Source organism: Hetaerina americana, unplaced genomic scaffold (assembly GCF_022747635.1).
Source record: "Hetaerina americana unplaced genomic scaffold, ioHetAmer1.1.p SCAF_4, whole genome shotgun sequence".
Lineage (NCBI taxonomy): Eukaryota > Metazoa > Arthropoda > Insecta > Odonata > Calopterygidae > Hetaerina > Hetaerina americana.
In genome coordinates this window covers 27748984-27771872 of record NW_027286985.1, presented here as the reverse complement: position 1 = coordinate 27771872, position 22889 = coordinate 27748984, and the positions used below count along the sequence as shown (strand labels likewise).

General features: G+C 35.4%; 1 protein-coding gene across 2 annotated transcripts in view; it reads right to left on the bottom strand.

The window, feature by feature from the left end:
* Ptpmeg (protein tyrosine phosphatase Meg) overlaps positions 1-22889 on the bottom strand; it is a 45403-nt gene that overhangs the window by 15514 nt on the left and 7000 nt on the right. The window contains exons 7-16 of one of the 2 annotated variants that reach the window (XM_071590829.1): positions 18159-18326; positions 17333-17453; positions 14158-14251; positions 9246-9398; positions 8872-9119; positions 6210-6398; positions 5469-5655; positions 3837-4025; positions 2571-2688; positions 921-1247 (exon numbers count right to left, since the gene is read on the bottom strand). In XM_071590829.1, coding sequence (XP_071446930.1) covers positions 921-1247; positions 2571-2688; positions 3837-4025; positions 5469-5655; positions 6210-6398; positions 8872-9119; positions 9246-9398; positions 14158-14251; positions 17333-17453; positions 18159-18326 — 1794 coding nt within the window. The remainder of the gene's footprint in view (positions 1-920; positions 1248-2570; positions 2689-3836; positions 4026-5468; positions 5656-6209; positions 6399-8871; positions 9120-9245; positions 9399-14157; positions 14252-17332; positions 17454-18158; positions 18327-22889) is intronic. The other variant, XM_071590830.1, reaches the window with a different exon arrangement.

Sequence of the window (22889 nt, the reverse complement as noted above, 5' to 3'; positions counted from 1 at the left end):
GACAGGGGGGGAGGGAAGAGAAGAGAAGGTAGGAGGGTGAAGTCATGGAAGAGGAGGGGCAGTAGGATTTTGATTCTTGATTTTATTAATCGTGAAAGGGATCTTGAGAAGGTGAATGGTTCACAAAAATTTTTCGCTCTTTATAACCTCTCTGCCTCTCCCCCCCCCCCCCTCCTCCTCTCCCCTACTCGACTCTCCCTCCCCAACCACATCTGCTGTCCATATAAATAAGGTCTCCTTACTATTTAGTTTGTCTTGTACCTGATGATGACTCTGTGAGTTGAAACGCGTCGTACGTTAAATAAACTGTGGAAAAGTGCAAATTGTCCTTATTTCATTATGATGAACTTCCACGACCTCAAGCCTGAATCTGTTGAACTTGTCCATGTCAATGCATGAATCTCCTCTTATAATTATTAAATACATTTCCCCAAACTTACAGTCTTAGATGACCTACACCTACTAGCAGTAAAGAAATGTTTGGCCTGTAAATAAAAAATATTTAGTTGCTAAGTCCATGATCAATTTAGCCCCTTCTTTCAAGCTTCCAGAGTAAAATTGGCATAAAAACTATTGCTACTATGGCAAAATTATCCACAGAATTTTAAGTTAATGTAGCATTACTTTATTTTATTTGAAAATTCAGGTGTATTTCCTTTTCTTATCCATTTCGAATATAAGGAACCATGAATTAACACTAAGATGGCAAATGTATGGGGTAATGGCATAAGAAAGAACTATCTCAGAACTAATGGTTTTATGAGACTCAAAGGCAACAGTTAATAGTACATGCATATGTGCACTTCTAATAGAAAACATCTTACTATAAACACAAAATCATTATTATACGATGAAATTAGACAGGATACTTAAATTTATGCCACCATGCAAAAACAAATGACAATGGAAAAGATAATTACATGGAGCAATGTCACGATATCTATTTTTAGCAGCATTCTCTGGACGTCTGGCTTCCACAGTGCTGAGGCCTGGTTTCTTCCTATGAAGCTGCTCAAATGCAGAAGCCAAAGCTCCAGATTCCAAACCTTCGGCCAGCAAAAGCATGGACTCTGGTAAGGCTTCAACAGTTGTTCCCGTGGTCCCTTCCCCATCAGCCAAAAGGGGAGCATCGGGTACATATTGAAAGGCAGGTTCCTCTTGTTCTTCATCCCTCTTTGCCCCACTTTTTCTGGATCGTGCATCACTTGTATCTTCATCATCTTCCTCCTCATCACGAGTGGAATATACTAAAGGGAACGAATAGTAAATTGAAAAAGTTGAATACAAAAAAGCCTTATGATAAGATTTTTATTTTCAAATAATACCCATGAAAAGTAAAATATCCCATATCAAACAAAAATATTTATGAAGACAAACTTACAGCTCAAATTAATTGGTTTTTAGTCACATGACATGATGAAAAGATATCACACAATAAAATACTTCCACACATATAGAACTATGAAAAGATATTTTAAGACATGAATCTTATTCTCCTTAATCCATTGATGCCTGCTGCCAATTTGGATTGGTCACAAAACAAGAATGACTAATCACTAATCATTCCTTCACTAACTTGCTCATCAATACAGATAAATTATATCTATTTTCATAAAAATATGAAAAATGAAATGTTGAATAAAATTTATGGTACACTTAGTAGAGTTCCACAAAACACAATTTATTAAAACTGTAAAACTCGTTTTGGAGAGTAATGGTGAATAATAGTAATGGCTAAAGGGATTAAGAAAGATATTGAAACTCAGACCTTATGAATTTCAATCCCCAACCTCCGAGGGTACTAACAGGTGTGCACAGTTTCAAGGATCACAGAGGAGGGTCCTGAAAACTATCCGACCTGCATTCATATCTCTTGGATTGGTGCTTGGATCTATCTCTCCTGCATTGGTGCTTATCTTCATCATCTGGGACATGGCATCCTTCAAAGTAGTTCACATTTGATTGAACCACATGCTCCTAGGGGTGCTTCCACATCTTAAAGCAGTCCTCAAACGCAGATTTTGGAATGGTCTTCAGCTCGCACGTTCCATCACTCTATGTCATCAAACTGTTTTCCTTTAAGTGACATTTTCAATTTGGGAGCATCCAAAAGTTGCAGGGACTGGAACAGTTGTTGGGACTGTACGGAGGCTGGCGAAGCTGCACAATCTTGTGGTTTGCCAAATATTGCTGCACAAGGTTCAATGAATGTGCTGGTGTGTCATAGTGAAGAAGTCACCGCTTGACCAGAGATACCGTCGTTTTCTTCTCACAGAATCACACAATCTTTTCAGAACTTCAGTGTAATATTCTTTGCTGATCATCTGACCTTTTGGAGCAATTTTTAGTGCACTACACCCTCACAATAAAAAAAATAATTAAAACAACCACAGGTCAGATAATTTTCGGACACACCTCATACATACACACACCCCCTTGAATTTTATGATAACAGAGGATTAATCACTCTTTTTTAATGCAAGCGTCCAGAAGAGGTACACATGGACAAATGTCTAGAATAATAATTCATACTGATCATTTAAACATACTTCAACTTTCAATTTACTTACCAGTAGGTCTAACAGTTAAGGCTAATTCTCCGGGAGGTGTATCTCGTGACGATCTAATCAGATTGACCACTTGCTCATGAGTCATTCCAGCAACATCATGCCCACTTATAAACAGAACCTAAAAAGTGAAAAAAAAAAAATATTATCCTTTCAGATTGATTACACATTCATGGGATTGATTACTGATATCAGCTTCAACTTTATTTGAAAAGGCATGATCAAGCATCATGTTGGGGACGTTTCAAACCTGAAATTAAGAAGAGCCTTATTTACTGGGTAATAACATTTAAAAAAATATATTTTCCCTAATTTAGATACTCATTTTGCAAACGTTTTACGAGGGCACAAGTTGTATAGAACTAGTGAGAAAGAATTTAAATATAGCGTGGCGGTACATAGCACCACTAGTGATGAAAATATGAGCTACTGAAACTTGTAATCTCAGTTTGCCGGGATAAGATTCGTACCATGAAATGAATTCAATGAATGAATAGCTATGTATTTTATGCATTGTAAGAACACCAGAGGGGGAATACTCATATTGCACGTAATTTGAAATAATTCTGAAATGAAAATAACTTTGACCCAAAAATGGTGAAGCATGAAAAATGCAAGAACTGGTGACTGAGACCATTTCTACTACCTAAACGCAACAAGTATAACAGTAATGAGCTCCGGAATAAAAAATTACTTGAAACTTGCTTTACTGCATGAAAACTACACTGAATCAAAAATAATTTTATTTCCTTCAAAAAATTTTGAAGTTGGGCAACTGATTGCATGAGTTCAACCGAAAGGTAGCTCATGATCTCATGAGAAGTTTTCTTCAATTACTTGGAAACACAAATATTATTCTGTTTGAAAATGGAAACATGAGGTGAAAAATTAACATTTTCAACAATAAAAATTCACCTTTTCTCGCTATTTGCATTTTCCTGCATTTTAAACTTTTTTCTGGGGTCTCTACAAAAGTACAAATAAGGTGCTTTACTTTATAGTAAACCATATAATACACTAGAAATCTTCATACATGTGAAGTCTTAGCAAAAGTTTTTCAGTGTAAGGCCTTCTTTATTTATATTTTTTACCTGAGTGAATAAAAAAGTTACTGTTTTCTTTATTACTGTTATTATAATCCAGTTGGGTATATAACTTATAAAACATACACTTTTACAGCATTTTCACCCATGCTACAGTTTTACACACACCTCCAACTTAAACATTTTGGCCAATGGTAAAACAATTAAGCCAATCACAATTTATTACCTGGTCTCCTTCATTCAACCTCGGGTAACATTTATCAGCTGGTGTGTTAGGTGCAACCCTGGAGACAATTATCGGCATTTCAAGATCTGAACCACCCTTGACATTGAACCCAAAGCGACCTTGCTCATCGGGACGAATTCTGATGGTCACTAGTGAGGACTCTTCACTTCCTCCAACTGACAGTCGAGGCTAAGATATGAAATGAAATAATTTTTAGTACTGAATCTAAATTATTCACACAAATGAAATATTAAATATAGCATGGAAAACCTATATCTGAAACAAAGTGATCATCCATGAAAGATAAAGAGTGAACTCGTAAAATGTTAAGTATTGAATTAAATATTTTCATGAAAATAATCTTTCCATGGACCAAAACATGCAGATGAGAAAATAAATTGAGCCTAGTAAACATATGAATCACTTGGTGCAAATACGAACGAGACATACTATGCATGTAATTATATACTATTAGGTGGGACCTATTGAATACAATTGTAAAAATAGAAAATATTTCTCAACTACAATGGTTAGTAAAATTCAGCATTAGATTTATAGTGTAGTTATGACAAGCATAATATGATGTGCATATGGTGAAGTTGTATAAATGTGTAAACAGTCCTGCAATGGCCTTTGTTATCACAAAAATGATTGAAACAATATGCCATCATTGCTATCATTTGATCCCAGTCAGGGCAAGTCACCCTGTGATCATACATTTAGCACTGCTAAGTATATCACTGGTATAATTTATCTTCTGTGATCACAAGAAAATCAAATTACGATTAAAAGGGATGTTTTACTTTTGCAATAAAAAATTGTACATTAAATTTCTGAATGTGCTTCATTAGCATTAAAAGCATAACTATGAATCCTCTAGAAAGAGATTTGCAGCTAACTAACACAAGAATGATAGAGGTGGAATCTGATACAAAACTCAAAAGTGTTAACCTCTGAGTGCATGGAAAATTTTTGGACAAAAATAACGTGAGATATATAAACTGGGATTCATGTTTGAATGCATAAAATGCACATATACAGAATAAAAGTGATAGTGATGAATATTCAAAAATGCTCTACAATGGGCTGGATATGCATAGGGGCTAGTGCTCTTTCCTCATTCAAAGAAAACTGTAGGAATTGCTGCAACTAATTTCAGTTCAGTCATGCATTGATGTGCACAAAATGTGGTAGATTTACAGTGAAAAATCATTCACCTTAACCAGGATCCCAGTCACATTTTAGACATGCTATGATATACCCATCTCATAGAAATGCCAATCAAATTTCTTGGCACCAACTCTGATGACAGAGTGCTGAGTTTGGAGAATCTAGAGGAAGGAAATAGCTATTGGCAAGAAGAAGTACAGTGAGGAATTTAGAGTCTTGTACAGGGATAATTTGTTTTGAAAATTGAATTTGATTTCATAAGTGTTTTTCATGTGCATGGGATAGGCATTTTACCTGCATATTGGGGTTTTAATTATTATTTTTAAAATAATTGGAAATAAATTCCACCATATCTCACATAACTAAATGCATCATCTGTCAAACAAAAAAATATTTACCACAGATTTCATCTTGGTGAGCTTTGCTTTCATATACCTCATGTGCAAAAACAAAAAAACTCACCTGGGATGCTAAAAATGGAGGGATTTCATAGATCGCACTTCTGCCAACTCCAGACTCCTCCTCTTCTTCCTCCTCCTCAGGTTCTGCTTCATCATCGTCAGCATAAGCCATAGCTCTTGTTGTGGAAATTACTGGAGTAAATGGGGGACGTTCATCAACTATGCTTCGTTCAAGGAAACCACCCTCACTGGAAAATATATTACATCATTAGATATAATGCACAGAAACCCATAGTGCCAACACAAGACAAATTAAAGTAGAATTATAAACCATAAAATAAATTTCATGGTTTTATCGCATCCCTGCACAATTACTCAATAGAGTAATACATAGAGTACTGAAGTAGGAGAAAGCATGATAATATTAGAAATTTGATAACTTAACAAAGAAAATTTTCAATTACAGTTTCAGATATAATACATTTTTGATAAATCTTCATTAGAAAAGTGGTCAGGGTTATTTTTATGATACTTAGCACTCTTTGTTTAAGAATTTATGAAACAACCAGTTCAACAGGATTTTTTTTCCAATCTTCCACAAAAATATAGAATAAGTCAAAGTTTAGTCATTAAATGCCTAAAATCGACATGTACCTAAAAAGGCACCACTTCTTCCTATATTCATTTATACAATAGATCATGTAATAATATATTCCAAACAAGATATAGCAGGTCAAAACACATGGCCAAATTACATTACAAAAATAACATTAATGTAACATCTTTTGAGAATTTAACTTACTCATCAGATGGAACACCTTCACCCCATGCCTTGCGAGGCTCTCGGGCTCCAAGAGATGTCACCTTATTGTCATATGCACGTGAAGACCTGCCAGGAGGTACTAGCAGCTTGACCTTTTCCTCCAATGATGATGTTTGGCCCGAGGATAATGGGGGCATTGACTGTCGTATAAGTCTCTTACTGGGAGACCTTAAGAAATGAATATGAATTTTACATTAATTTCATTCTGAGATGACTTTATAATACTTAGAATAAAAATGTTTTAGAGATAAAGGAAAAGGAAAGGAAAAAATTTCACACTGAACCACTTTTGAAAACAAAATTATGGTCATTAAAAGCTGACCACGCCTTAATCCAAATGATAAAAAAACTCAAAAATCACCTCAATCTCACTCAGAATGGCATTCTCATATTTCACATTCACAACAAAACAGCACATCAAGTAGAGTACCCTCAAAATGTTAAGCTGAACTTGAAAGAAACTTACCCAAGTTGAAAATTCCCATGGATGCATTTTACATGTTTTCAAGTCTTTTAAGAATTCCACTATAACTTTTACTTACCAAACATTTGACAACCTTAGAAATTTCTTATGGAGAATATACCAATGGGGCCTTTCACTATTCAGACTAACTTTTTTTTCATCTCAGATAATTAACAGTCTACTTGGATGCTACAAGTAGATTTTGTAAAAGGAAATATATAATTAGGTAGTAGTAGTATCAGTCAAGGTAATTTTTTGTGGGCTCCATGTCACAAAGATGGTAATTTCAAGTAGCTATTGAATTCCTGATCCTAGAATGGTAGGATTTCAAAATTTACACACTGGAACGGGCTTTGTATTTGTATATACATTTGCATAGCAATCAAAAAGATTATTATAGGGTAATACTGTCTGTTTATTATGTTGAATTAATAATAACACAAAACTATTGCATCAGAGAAGTACCTCAATGTAACTACCTAAAATGATTTTGAAAATGGAGAAAACCTCTCAATTATTTCATGAAATAATAATGAATTCTCCAAATATATTCTTCTATTAACTGTGAATTAACATTGGGAAGAATGAATTAATTATAACTACCAACAACAAAAATGAAAGTAAAGTAAGTTAATGGAAATTTCAAAAAGTAGTTAATTTGCTTAGGGAATCTATCAATAGATTCCAAATACTAGAGTCAATTAATTTAAATGACAATTTTTTTGAATATTCAATCCTGAAAATAACTGGGCTTAAAAAGTTAATACAATTTGATAATCTATGCACTATTCATTTCACTTAATTTTGAATACTAAGGTTCATGAAAGACCAGCCACTCATTATTTTCAAGCAGTTAATCTCACCTATACCAGAAATGAACACTTTTGCTAACCTGAAAACTGAAGTTTATGGATTTATCTGCTTGCAGTAAGAAACAGTCAGCAAACACTTCATCAGCATCAAAAGGATAAGAAATATCAATGAAACATTTTCCTCAATGAAAAACTAGGAGAGGACTGATAGATCATGGAAGTAGTAGTGGTAGTTACTAGGGGAGGGGACTGACAGCTGAGGTCATCCACATCATTAGGAATGGATGGGAATGGAGGAAGGGTGGAGCGAAACCCAGCAACAGCATTAGCCCGCTCTTAACGAAAGGTGCCAAGCGGATGGGAAGTAATTTAGTAAATGATAATTTAACTGTAACTTAAGCCATTTTGCATTGTCATTATAAATTTATCTAAGCCACCGATCATCATGGGTTGGATAAACTTACAGGATCATGACAAGTATTTTTATTTGCTGATAATCACAGTACATATATGATGAAGAAACATTAGGATTGTTAAACTCATTGAAGTTCTTCAATAATGTCTTACTGATTTTGCAAGTTGAAGAACACGGATGTTGCTATTATCAATTTGCCCATAAACTTAAATATTGCTCATGAATTGTGCAATGGCTCTCGACTAATTGTGACTCGAATGAGGAAATATATTATTTCAATTATTTTAGGAAGCAGACTTGGTGATGATGTTTCATCTCCAGGCTCACAAAATAATAAAATCTAGATACAAACAACCCATGTGTCTAAGAGATGCCAGTTTCCAGTGGTACTCAGCAACAGTATTGCCAATAACAAATTCCAGAGTTAGTTGCTTTCAAAAATTGGTTTGATGATCAGAAACTTTGCTTTTGCACATCGGTTCCTTTCTATTGCATTGACCGACTGACATTCTGTTGTTGTTCTACTCTGAAATGATACTTTAGGAATGACCTAAGAGGGTTGTGTTCCAGCCTGCACTACTGTAAGTATGAAAAATAAATTGGAGGATTATTTGGGTTGTTTCTTAAAAAAATTCAGAAGTATGGTAGATCTTGTATTTACCAGAGAGCTTCTATGTACGTAGAGAATGTAAACTTGGAAGGGTTTGTGGGTCTTTCTCCATAAAAAATAATCAAAATTATATTTCCTTTACCCCTAAGAGTGCAGGGCAACACAGGCACTTGTATTTTAGTGCTTTCTATCATGTTTTGATTAAAGTATTCAACAGTTGCTCATAAATGAAGAAGTAACAGATTATCATTAATTAATTTGATGACACTGTTTCTTACACTCATCACACAAATAGGTAAGCATTAATGCTATTAAATTACATAAAACACACAGGAACTCACCTGACAAATGTTCTCTCAAGACGGCCACCTCTTTTCCGGCCCTCTTCCATAGTTTGATACTGTGTGCGCCCTGAATACCGGAACTTAGAACCAAGGGAGAAAAGAAAACGACGTGTAGTAGGACGACGAGCTGTATATGGGCTCTGTAACCTAAAGAAGGCATGATGTTCAACACATGACTTCCAAAGGCCTTTGGACGAACGGTAGCTTGCCATGTTGAAACCCAATAGAGTATCATAGCTCTCAGACTGAAAGAAATTAAGTCTAACGTTAGTGAGAATGACAAACTAACAGAAAAAATGGAAAATAATTTTTGGGATTTAGTTGCATATTAAATTACCATGATATCATAATAATATAATATTCCTACATACCAATTCCCGCCTCAGCTGAAGGAAGAAATGTTTCCTCTTAAAAGAAATTTTAACTATCTTGGACCATGAAAATGTATTAATTCTTATGTTATTTTGGAAGACAACTACACCCACGGATGTTACACCTATTTGAATTTCCTTATTTGTTGAATCCTGAAAATATGGATAATATTAGAAAACTTTGGCATTTTACACATTGCTTTAGGGCAATCAAAATAAGCTGTGAAGTTTTTTTTTAATTTCACAGCTCTGGCATTGAATTTAAGAACATAATTTTACATAATGACTTCACTGAAGAACAAAATCTTAATTTCAATAGGAATTCACAAGCCAAAAAAAAATAGGTGAATTAAAATATAATTTTTGAAACATTAATCATCTAAGCAAGCAGAATTAACACATTGCAGATGAATACTTAAATAATGTGAAGACTCTGGACACCATTGTCATAAAAAAATTACAAATATTGAAAGTACTGAATAATAAACAGACCCATCAAGGATATGTGGAAATGATATTCATTATTTATATGATATTGATGAGTGTGTGTAAGATGAAATGGCAACATCTATTTCAGGCAACAAAAAAATCATATATACATAAACAAACATGATTGTGAAGATAAGATTCACTGATTTTCTGGAAATTAACCAACTATAATAACACATAAAAGAGTAATATGAAATTTCTATGCTAAATCAGAGAAATGGCACGACTGGTGCATTATTATTCATAGCCTATCTTTTGAGTAGGTTTCCGACCAACCCAGACTAAAACAACAGAACAATGATTGATTTCTTGGCTACCTAGCAAAACACAACCTGGCATCCAATACTACAATAAATCCCCCTTCTTCAATAATACATACTTCCTTTCTCCCTTCATTTAGTCCAGCATGCCCTTCCTATTTCTACTCCATCCCTACAAGCCTAACATTCTCCTCTCTATCACAGTCTTCAAAATTCCATTACCAATCGCCTCCTCCTGTCTTCTTCCAACAATTCTCTTTCTCTCCTCCCCTACTATGCCCAGCACTTTCTCATTTGTCTTACTTTCTGCCCACTTCACCTGTTCATCACTCTCCACACTGAAATACTCCTAACTACACCTATCATCTTTCTTCAATGATCATCTTTCCAAGATGTCACAATCCAAATCAAAGTTTTGACAAGTAGTTTCTTAACATTCTCACTTTATGTTCCCGTCACCAATTCCCTTCTCCTTGTCAATGCTTCTTTGCATAATGCAATTCTCCTTCCTATGCCCCTAATCCTTTCAACATTTCGGTCCAAAACACTACGGAGATATGTCAACTGTTCCCCTACTCAAGTTTATGACCTATTTTGATATTTCACTTACATTTCTGCTTTCTTGAAAGCCACAAAACCTTTGTTTTGCTTAAATTAATTTTAATACCATAACTATCGGACTGACTTTCCAATGTACTCAGCAACGCTTGCAACCCATTGGCTATCTGGCTAATTAAAGCTTGAGCATCAGCAAATTTAACCATTTTCATGAATTATCCACTAACTTTCATTCCTATCTCCAGTTATTCCCATACCTCTTTAACAATTTCCTCCACATAAATGTTGAAAAGCACAGGTGATAACTAACATCCCTCATAAGTACACTGCTCAGCCCTGTCTGCCAATCACAAAAGGAATCAGTCTCAGTGACACTATGTGATCTTAGTAAGGCCTTCGACTGTGTTAATCATTCAATATTACTAACAAAGCTAGAATATTATGGTATCAAGGGAGTTGCACTGAAACTAATGAAGTCATATTTGGATGATCGCCACCAATTGGTTGAACTTGATGGCTGTCGGTCTGCAGCTCTTAAAGTAAAATGTGGTGTACCACAGGGCTCTGTGCTTGGCCCAGTACTTTTCATTATCATGATTAATGATTTGCCCTGTAATATGAAACCTAGATCTGTTTTATATGCTGATGACACTACTTTTGTGCAAAAGTGTCAACATCCAGAAGATGCAAAGTTACGATCTAGCGCTACCCAAAAACAGGCTAAGGAATGGTTTGATGTTAATCATTTACAATTAAATACTAACAAAACTCAGCATATTGTGTGTAGTCTTAAATCAAAAATAACTGATATTGAAACTGCTAAAATACTAGGAATTTATATTGATACAAAACTTAATTGGGAGACTCACATCAGTCAGACCTGTAATAAACTTAGTAAAGCTGTTTATATGTTAAGAAAGCTCAACTTTATCATTTCAAATGAGTATCGTTTAACACTTTACCATGCCTTCTTTCAATGTCATTTGAATTATGGTGTTGAGTTATGGGGTCATTCCCCTCATGTTAAACAAATTTTGCTACTGCAAAAGAGAGCTATTCGCTCTCTTGCTAATATACCACCACGTGATTCCTGCAAACCTTTTTTTATTAGGTATAGAATCATGACTGTATTTTGTTTGTATATCTTTAAGGCTCTGATTCATGTGAAAGTTAATCTAGAAACTTACCAATTAAGATCCAACCTCCATAACTATTCCACAAGAGGTAAATCGAATCTAAATACTACTTATTGTAGATTGTCATCAACTTACAACACATTTCACAATATGAACATACGACTGTATAACTATCTGCCTACTCAGTTGAAATCAGATGGTATCCAGAGTTTCAAGAATAGGGTATATACCTGGTTACTTGCTCACCCACTTTACTCATTGGATGAATTCTTTTGTGACAATCTTCATCACATTTAAGAACTTATGTTTATATATTAAGTAATATTATGATTGACGACATTTAATATGGTTGTACCATTTTTAAAATGAATAAAGTATTATTATTATTATTATTATCACACCTGAGCAGTCGGAGACATATGCAGATAAGTCACCCATCCCTACAATCTACTCCTATTTTCTGCAGCAAACTCATTCACTCTACCCAATTCCCTCTACCTTTACAAAACATACAGAATAAAACAAATACATCATTATTCTTCTATGTCATTTACTATGTTCTAATCTATTAGTGATCTCATTGCTGCTATGGTGTCACATGTACCTCACCCCTTTCTGAACCTAAACTGATCATCCACTAAGTACTAATTTATCCTCCCTTACATCTTCTTATTGATGGAGGTAGAGAAAGGTAGTGTTGAAAGATAAGAAGAAGCATGAGGAGGAAGTTAGCAGCAAAAGAGAAAGTTATAGCAACTAATTTTTGGGATTCACCAGGAATAATTTTCATTGACTAATTGGGTAACGGACATATTATTATGGGTGCATTCTATGCATCATTATTACCTAACTAAAAATCTGAGCTATAGGAAAAATATCTATAATTAGCCCACAATAAAAGCCTATTTCCATTAGTACACTGCAACAGCTTACTTATCAGTAGTTGCAGCTGCAAAATTAAAGGGAGTTATGATTCCCATATTGTTCTCCATTCCCTCTAATCTATGAATGTGGCTTCTTCAGACTACTACCTGATTTACAACATGAAGAAATTGCAAGTGGGAAGGTGATCTGAATCAAACAACAAAAAGTGATCACGGAAATAAATACATACGAGGACGATTCGAAAAGTGAGGTCTCCTATTTTTTTTCATGAAAAATCAAATTTATTCTCAACTTTGCATGCATCATTGGAAAGGTTGAGTATTTAGCTATTTTTCTACATAGTCACCTTGACGATTAATCACTTTTTGCATCCTTCTAAGCAGCTTTTTAATACCGGCATCGTACCTTTCTCTCATCCCACCGCTAAGCCAACTGACGACTGCTTCTCCGATATAAATTCATCACCATAAAGTAGAAGTGTATGGTGAGAAGAGTATGGACATCAAAAACGTGCGGAAGTGGTGCCGGGAGTTTTTTGATGGCTGGGAAAATGTTCACAATGAGCAGCGGTCAGGCCGGCCAATTTTGTTGGAATCAACGGTGGCTCCAATTGACGAGATGGTGTGCAGTAACCAGAGAATCACCCTTCATGAGATAAAGGAAGGCCATAATGAAGAGAGTGGCTACTTCTCCATGCAGAATATTGTGTCGGAGGTCCTTGGTCACAACAAGGTGTCTCACCAAAGGAGTGTGTTTGCATCATGAAAATGCACGTCCACATCAACATGCACGTGTCACATGACACACGAACACCCTACTCATTGAATTCAGCTGGGATATCATCGACCACCCTTTTTACAGCCCGGATGCGACTACCACTTGTTTCTCGCTCTCAAAAAACACCTTGGAGGACAGAAATTCAAGTCAGATGGGGAAGTGCAAGAAGCAGTCATCAGTTGGCTTCATGATGCAGTGGGAGACAGGTACGATGCCGGTATTAAAAAGCTGGTTACAAGGATGCAAAAAGTGATTGATCATCAAGGCGACTATGTAGAAAAATAGCTAAATGCTCAACCTTTCCAACAATGCACGCAAAGTTGAGAATAAATTTGATTTTTCATGAAAAAAATAGGAAACCTCACTTTTCAAATCACCCTCGTATTTTACAGAGTGGGAACAATTTCATAATTTGAAAAGGACCAACAAACTGGAGTAAAGTTGGACTAAATGCAAATCATTACTTTCAAATAAATAATATTTTCAGGGAATTACAAAATTCAATAATAAGAGCATCATATTAATGCTTAAAATTTAGCTTGGAAATTTCTCTACAGTGGGATTTGGAAATGACAAAAATTCTGCATGCTCCTCAGATCATTTCTGAGGCATACCTTGGCTTCACTATTGCTTCAGTAAAGTTTCCTGTTCAATTGGTGGTCATTAGCTTCTATAAGGATTGATCTCTCAGTAGATGGATACAGTAATGAATAAAATGCATCATATAATACATAGTCGATGGAAAAAACAAAAACTATCACAAGAAGCAGCATGCAAGCATGCTGATGAGATTGTTGATGTCCTTACCCTTACCCTCGCCCTGTGAAGGTCAACACCATACATATCTAGGCGCTTAGCATGGTCAAGAAAGTTGAATTCAGCATCTGCTGGAGTCTGAGCTCTGTAAAATCAAAAAAAGAATTGGATTAAAACTATCCCAAGTATTTTACCTGTTAAAATTTCTATTTCATTATTAAAACTTTCCAAATGATAAGCTAAAATGCTGATAATATTTTACTTTAAGTCACTCATGCTTTAAGAGACTAAGGCTGATTCATTTCCCTGTTGGCGACTAAATCTTCTTTGAGAATAGTACGTGGGTAGTTAGGAAGATTTTCAGAATCACCACCAGATGTCAGCACTAGCACGAGTTTCCGGCGTAGTAATAGGTAATTCTTTACCGGTAAACATGTACTGCATTAGTGCTCTGGGAAGAGATCTGCGTTGCAGACTCCTCTTTATTGTTGTTCTTGTCTAGTGATTTGTAAAAATGGGAAAAAATTGAGAATTGAGCAGTGATTAAATACATCATAAAGAAAGGTATGAAAGCAAAGGAAATTCATGCCAACTTTCAGAGCACTCTGCTCCTTCACTAACAAGTTTAAGTTTGGTCAGGACAGCTTGATGATCAGCATAGTGGTCAGCCAAAATGTGCCATTGTCCCAGAAATTATTGCAAAAGTGCATAACATGGTAATGGAGGATTGCTGACAGAAAGGCCAAGAAATTGCGGAAGCAATACTAATGTCATTGGAATGGGCATATTACATTACAACAGTGGAATTGGATGAGAAAATTATGACTGTGGTCTGAAAAGTTTCCAACCCCCAAAAATTTCAGGAAAAATGTCTTGTATCTTTGTTAGGTCGGAAACTTTTCAACCACCCTTGTATCTCCTAGATCGGAGCTGCGACTCATGACACAAGATCAGAATGCATCAGAATAGAAATTTGTGGACAACGTTTGACCTGTTTTAAGAGCAACCAATTCTACTATTATAGGCCAGAGAAAAAACAGTAGTCAAAGCAGTGTAAACATGTTGATTCACCTCAACCAAAGAAAGTAAAGGCAATGCGATCAGCTGATTAGTTGATCACTTCAGTTTTCTGGGATGCCAAAGGGATTCTGCTGATAGATTAAATCCCACCAGTCAAACAATTACTGAACAACACTTTGCTAACCTCCTGGACCAACTGCAGCAAACGATACATGAAAAAAGGCCATGTTTGGCAAGGAAGAAAGTCATCTTTCATCAAGATAATGTCGCTGCCCTGGCAAAAATATACGATTTGCCTGCATCATCTTTTCCCCAAGCTCAAAAGTTTCCTTGGTGGATGGAGATTCTCTTCAAAAAAAGAATTAACAGCTGAAGTAGATAGATATTTTGCAGGCCTGAAGGACTCTAATTTTCGAGATGAGATCAAGACATTGGAACATCGTTGGACCAAGAGCAATACTGTACAGGGAGACTACAATGAAAAATAAAAAAAGTTTCATTGAGGTAAGTCATTTATTTCTATTCCATTCTGAGAACTTTTTTTAATACCCTTGTAGTATCCCTGTGTTATGAATGACTAAGTGGATTCCAGGACAGTCGTTATATCATTTAACAGAAACCTTCAAAGACGGGTAGAAAACAGGAGAGATAACACTAATCATCAAGATCCATTCCATCTCTAAGGTCAAATCCATGAAAATTGGTAGATAGATATTATGCAAAATATAAGTAAATAATGCTTCTTTGTGATCTGTGTATGTGTGACCTTTGAATTTGAGATATGCATGAATTTTATCTTCAGATCAAGCTTATGACATGGATTTTTGGATTTCTTCCTAAAGGAGTAGATACCACCCGTCTCTCCTTCCCTTTGAGCAGTGGCATTGAGGAAAAATGTCAATGATACTGAACACTGAATACCAAATACATCATCAATTCAAGATCAGTTAGCAACACAGCACTGTTTAAATCAATTTTTTATTCACAGTATCACTTGTTTTTAAACCCGAAAAAATAATCAAAGCTACGGCTATACAAGACTACATGTTTCTGTTAATTTGGTAGTTTTTCAATTAGCATTACTGCTTTTGCCAATAGCCATGTGTTCTGATGCACCTCACATAGTATGTAAATGCACTTGTATTACAAATACAAAGAACCTATTTCACATGTTTCTTCTGGGCAATCCAACAATTCTAAACAGAGCGATTAGCCAGAGGACAATGCAGATTTCACCCTTTCCTTGGATTGGCAAACACTCAACTTTTCTCACTGGATAGTGGAGAGCCACTGCCATTATTTATTAATTCTAAGACATTTCTAACAGTACATACATCTGCATCATTTGTTGAGCCTGACTTCTCACATCAATCTCCTCCTGCAGGAAATTTTACTCACAATGTGTCTTCCTGTGCAGTATCCACTACCCACTCCAGCAATACAAACCTCTAGGCTATTCTTAATCAGTAGTATAACAAACACCAATTTATGTAGGGAGAAACTGGCCAGAAAGTTAAGAATTTAATATTCAAATTTAATATCTGAGCACAATAGAAAATAACAATACCTAGATGTACTGCTGTCCACATTATATTGCCATTTTGTCAATCTGAAAGAGTGCAGTCAGGCAAAGATAAGCATTTGTAATCATATTAATCCTGATGGATGCGTAACAATGGAAGCAATGGAAAAGTAAAACTGTTATTCTCTTGATGCTTTGTTAGTTTGGAAATTATCGTACCATCAGATAGGTTCATTACAGATAGAGAGGACACTTAATGATGAACTAATAATTTTAATCTTTTCTATAAATTTTAGGTTTCTTGAATGAGAAGTATTTAAAATATTTTTTATTGTGCGGCCTTTTTTACTTACACATATTCAACAGGTTTTTATAAATAAATTACTGGTGTTTACATTATATATTCTATTGTAATTCTATGAGATTTTTAAATAGTATAATCAAAATAATATCTTAAAATATTAACTGCTTACCTCACAGTAAAATAAACCAGTATTTTATATGCTATTATTTCAGTGGGCTCATTTAATAAGTTAAATTGAGGTAATGTACATGTAAGGAAGATGAGTCCAGAGGAAAAGAAAAACATAAATTAAGGTAGAATGCACAAATATTAAATAACTGCAAACTGAATGGTTACATATCTAGAGAGCTGATTTAAAAAGAATCTGGATTGATGCTCACTTGTGAAGTTTGTGAAGTTCAGCTATCTTTTTCTCCATTTCCTCTGACTGCCCTGGGATAAGACGGAATTCTGAGAGGTATCCAGAACCATGCTCATCTGGATGGTAATCCCCAAGCTCAGCTGCAAATATCATACATTTACATTAAACCAAGGAAATTCTAACATTTATGATACAGCTTATTTTGATTTTAACAGTTATCTTTATTACATAACCTATGGATAATGGATATGTATGTGTAATTTAACAGTACACTTCCACATACATTGCACACCTTCAATCCACATAACTTTACTGTAAGCGTACTTTTAACATATTCCAGAAGTTACTCAAAACAAAAATTACCTCAAAAGACTACAATTTCTTCAATTTCATAAAACAACAAACTATCATTTAGTACTGAATTTCACCAAATAATCATTCCAAAATAATAATAATAATAACTTATAATTAATTTAACAAATATATCTTTTGATAGATGTAATGCTTGAATCCAATGATAAGGAAGAAAACTAATTTTAAAGATCTATTATCATAAGGCTCTCTATTTTAACCCAATATATTATCTTCAAATATACAATTTAACTGCATTTTCATTTGTTATATTTCTCTTATCTAATAAAACAGCAACCTAATGAAATGATAAAAAATTCCACGTCTAAGAAAGACTTAGAATTTAAAACATATTTAATGTATTTATTTTCTCTAATGCAAGACACTAACGAGTCTCCTCCATGAATACTGTACGTTAGAATGGAAAACTAATTACAAGCTATTGCAAAATAATGACCATTAGATGCACTTTGTGTCTACATAATGCTACTCACACTGAACAGCATAACTTGCAAGAAGACATGCAGTACTTGGAGGTACTTGCAAACGTCCATCCAAAATATCTTTTCGTATTTGGAGGAAGAAGTGATACCTGGTGTACTCTTCCTGCAATTTGCTTGGGTCTGTGACGTAAAACTTAACACGGAAGAAAAAATGGCCACCTGTGAAGATAAAAATTTTCATCAGCTAAAATTCAGAAAAACTTTGAATATACTCTTTACTTAATTACAAAATTTACAATGTTCATTAAACCTACTATTCATTATTCTTACTATTGGTAGTTTATTCATAGGAATTCCTGAAATTCAACGTTCTCTGAAAGCTATTTAACAATATACTGGACTTCTTAACACTATAGATATCTTATACCATCAAAGCATAATATCTTACATATATATTCTAAACACAAAATGTGTTCTGATGGCATCAATAGTATCCATGTCCTTCCGTTTTATCACATTGCATGAACTGGTTCATATACTACCTTGATCAAAAATTTCTCGGAATTTATTCAGAAAATTAAAAATACAAGTTTATTCATCTAAATCTATATTGTCCCCTTCAAAGTAATCCCCATCGACTGCAACACACTTATGCCAGCGCTTGATCCAATCCTCGAAACATTTTTTATATTCGGTTTTCGGTATGTCCATCAGTGCTTCCTGCGATTTTTCCATTACTTCCTCTCGGCTGCTAAAACGCGTTCCCCGTAATGGTTTTTTAACTCGATTGAACAGAAAGAAGTCACAGGGAGCCAAATCAGGTGAATTCGGTGGCTGTTGGATGGTATTTGTTGCATTTTTCGTCAAAAAATTACGAATAATGATAGCACTGTGCGACGGTGCGTTATCATGGTGCAAAATCCACGAGTTTTCTGCCCACATTTCTGGTCTCTTTCGGCGAATTGCTTCACGCAAACGTCTCATAACGCCCAAATAATACTCTTTGTTTACTGTCTGGCCTTCTGGCAAAAATTCATGATGCACTACACCGTTGTAATCCATGAAAACCGTCAGCATTGCCTTCTTTTTTGACTGAAAACGACGTGGTTTTTTTGGTCTCGGCTCATTTGGTGAACGCCATTCACTTGCCTGATGTCTGGATTGCGTGTCCAATGCCTAATACCTAATGCCAATCAATCAGTTTATTTTTTCAAGGATTTTGTTGTAGAAATATAGGACACATCAAAGAAAATTATAATAGCTGATATTCATCGACAGAGTAGAGCATATGCTATAACAGATATTTGCAAAGTTTTTTTAAATAGTGACTTTTTATTGAGATTCCTCTCATTGTCAGGTAACTTATTAAAAAGAATGAGGTCCATATTTTTGGGCCCAAGTGCTCCATCCAAGCGCCAGTGGTAATTATTCAATGCTTGTGTAAGTTTTCTCAAAAAAATTTAAATTTCAGGGCTTTGTTTCTTTCAGTTTTATTTTAATAGGGGCCCAAAGATGTCCACATCTAATAAATTGACATTAAGGCAAATTGTAAATGTGCGCCTCATTGGCTATGGAGGCAATTATCTAAAAAAAAAATTGCATTACAAATGATTGGTATGGTATGACTTAGAAATGACACATTTTGACACTTTAACTGACAGTTTGTCTTTCACATGACAGAGAAGCCCTGTTATACTACTCGTATTTTTGCATGGCATGTGCTAGATGCTGCTGTTATGCCAGGCAGGAATCAGTATGTCAACCAAGGATTTTGAAGCTATTACAGAGCTTGGAGAAAAGTGTATGCATTAGAACAGTTCAATTCTTTCAAATGACTTTGGCCATCATTTGTACAAATGACATCAATTACAGTGATTGTAAGGGGGAAATTAGTACATCTAACTGAAAATAGGCTACCAGTTACATTTTTAATTGGTGTCACGTTAAAAGCTGTTTTTTTATAAAATTTAATGCACAAGCATCAGTTAAGTACCTTGCTTAGTAGTGTACTGATTATCTTTGTATGTTTTATAATTGTGTGTGGCTGTAGTAACACCATCCTCTTTGCTTTCAAAGGAAGAATTAGAACTACTCCGTAAAGGAAGAATAGGTGCTGTTGTCATCCCTGAGACTGGTGGAATGGCAGGAGGTAACTCTGCATCGGAGGATGGGTGTCAAATTTCAACTCCATTAGAAGGGATTGCAGTAGATGGCAATCCATGCCACTTCACCTTGAGGAGTAGTGTGGAAATAGCAAGAGAAGGAGGTTGCCGAGTGGTTGCCCACTGTGATACGTTGAATCTTGTTGTAGTCTCACAGCACTCGACAAATCCACTTTTTCCTGGCTATGGAGTAAAAAAAGTTGATTCTTTGGAGTTCCGTGCAACGCAGTTTGTTCCAGTTCATCCAAAGCAGATCAGAGACTTAGCTTTTGCCCCTCCAACTGCTGTCCGCTGTCTCCTCTTATCAGCTTCATTTGACTGTACAGCCCGCTTGCTGGATGTTAGTGGTGGTGCGAATACTGTTGTTGCCACACTTTCAGCAGATACACCACTTTGGAGCTGTTGCTGGGATGCTTGTGATCCTAATTTGTTATACGTTGGGACCCAGGTGAGTTTAAAATGTATATATTTCTTGCTGATTGTCATTAGCAACTATGGAGGATAAAATTTGTTTTTACAGTAAGGTTCAAAGTTATAAAGCCATAAATGTTTTAAGTGTGTTACACTGATATCTTTAGTCTAGGATCATGGGATTAAACAGATTTTGAAAGCTTAAGGCATGCACTGAATGCATGGCACACAATGGAGCCATAAGTCAAGGTGAAATACAGAAGCACAAAAAAAAAAATATATATATATATACTATATATATATATATATATATATACTAGTATATATATACTACCTTGATCAAAAAGTTCCCGGAATAACACCGTGTGGCGCTCCCATCGTTCCGATTTGAGTTCTGTTTTTTTTGTTAAATTGGTACATCTGTTGTTGATATTCCCTTTAAATCTTAGTGTCATAACTTGACATTTGCAAAAGTTACGTAGCCAAGAGTACATCTATCTCTGTGTGTGTTGGCGATTTTTTTAAATTGTATGTTGTATTCCATGAAAACCGTCAGCATTGCCTCCTTTTTTGACTGAAAACGACGTGGTTTTTTTGGTCTCGGCTCATTTGGTGAACGCCATTCACTTGCCTGATGTCTGGATTGCGTGTCGTACTCATAAACCCACGTCTCGTCTCCAGTAATGATCCTTTTGATGAATGTGGGATCGGATTCAGCCTCGCAAATCATGTCTTTTGCGACGTCAACACGGTCTCTTTTTTGCATGAAATTGAGGTCTTTTGGCACCAACTTTGCTGCTACACGACGGAAACCCAAATCATTAACCACAATGTCTTGGGCGGATCCATAGGCAATGTTCAAGTCCTCCGCTATTTCTCTGATGGTTAATTTGCGGTTATTGACCAACATTTCTTTTACTTTATCAATTTTTTCACCGACTTTCGATGTCGATGGTCTGCCACTGCGTTCATCATCTTCGATTGACTCACGACCACTTCTGAACCGCTCGTGCCACTGGTAAATGACCGTTTTTTTTAGAGAATCGTTGCCGAAACACTTTTCCAACATTTCCAACGTCCGTGCGCCACTAAATCCGTTTTTTACGCAAAATTTAATACAAGTTCGTTGTTGCAAATTTAAATCCATTTCTGCAATTGTAAAAAATCGCCAACACACACAGAGATAGATGTACTCTTGGCTACGTAACTTTTGCAAATGTCAAGTTATGACACTAAGATTTAAAGGGAATATCAACAACAGATGTACCAATTTAACAAAAAAAACAGAACTCAAATCGGAACGATGGGAGCGGCACACGGTGGTTATTCCGGGAACTTTTTGATCAAGGTAGTAGAAGTTTTAATAATTAAATAGTTTACTTGCGAGTTTATAAGTGCAGACATAATGATTAGTTAATGCCTAAGACAACAGAAGGTCACATAGCTTAGTATGTCAATGGGTATCTGGTACCATTTCCTCCAACGGAGCCCTCCCAAATGGAATTTCATTCTTAAATCCTAGGACTGATACTTATGGACACTTTCCAGAAAAAGGCTCACCAGATGTGTAGTAAATATGAGTACAGAACTGCCATTTGTAATTTGAGACTCTTAATGATTGTGTGCAGAATACCCTGCAACATAAAAATTGCATCCCACAGGCAACGATAATGCAGCCACAGAAACAGAAACCTCATATGCTCACCAGTTAATGCTGACATAATTGAATGTCATTCTATTCCAGGTCACTACACAACATACTGCCTCTCTGATTAAGGAACGAATTATGTAAGAAATAAGTCTGGAGACATGTAAATTGATCCATAAAAGCATTTCCCACATCCCTGCTCAATCATGCAGACAACCACTAGCGCACCATGGAAAACCATTGTGCTCTATCCAATTACGAAGAAAATTCTGTGCTTGAGATGTATAAACTTTATATAGGTTATTATTTCAATGAGTGGCTCAGCCAGTCTTTTCTGTTCAGTCACAACAATTTACACATCAAAATAAGTAATGTTTGATGCAGCAGTTGAATGTGCAATGGCTACAAAATGTATCTTGTGATTACAAAGAATAACCATGAAGAATTCAGTGTAAATGAGTTGATCACCAATGAAATGAACTATTAATGACATTTTCAATACCAATTTCAGTTATTACACAGCCATTTCCTTTGTTCATTGGAAATTCCAATGCTCTACCC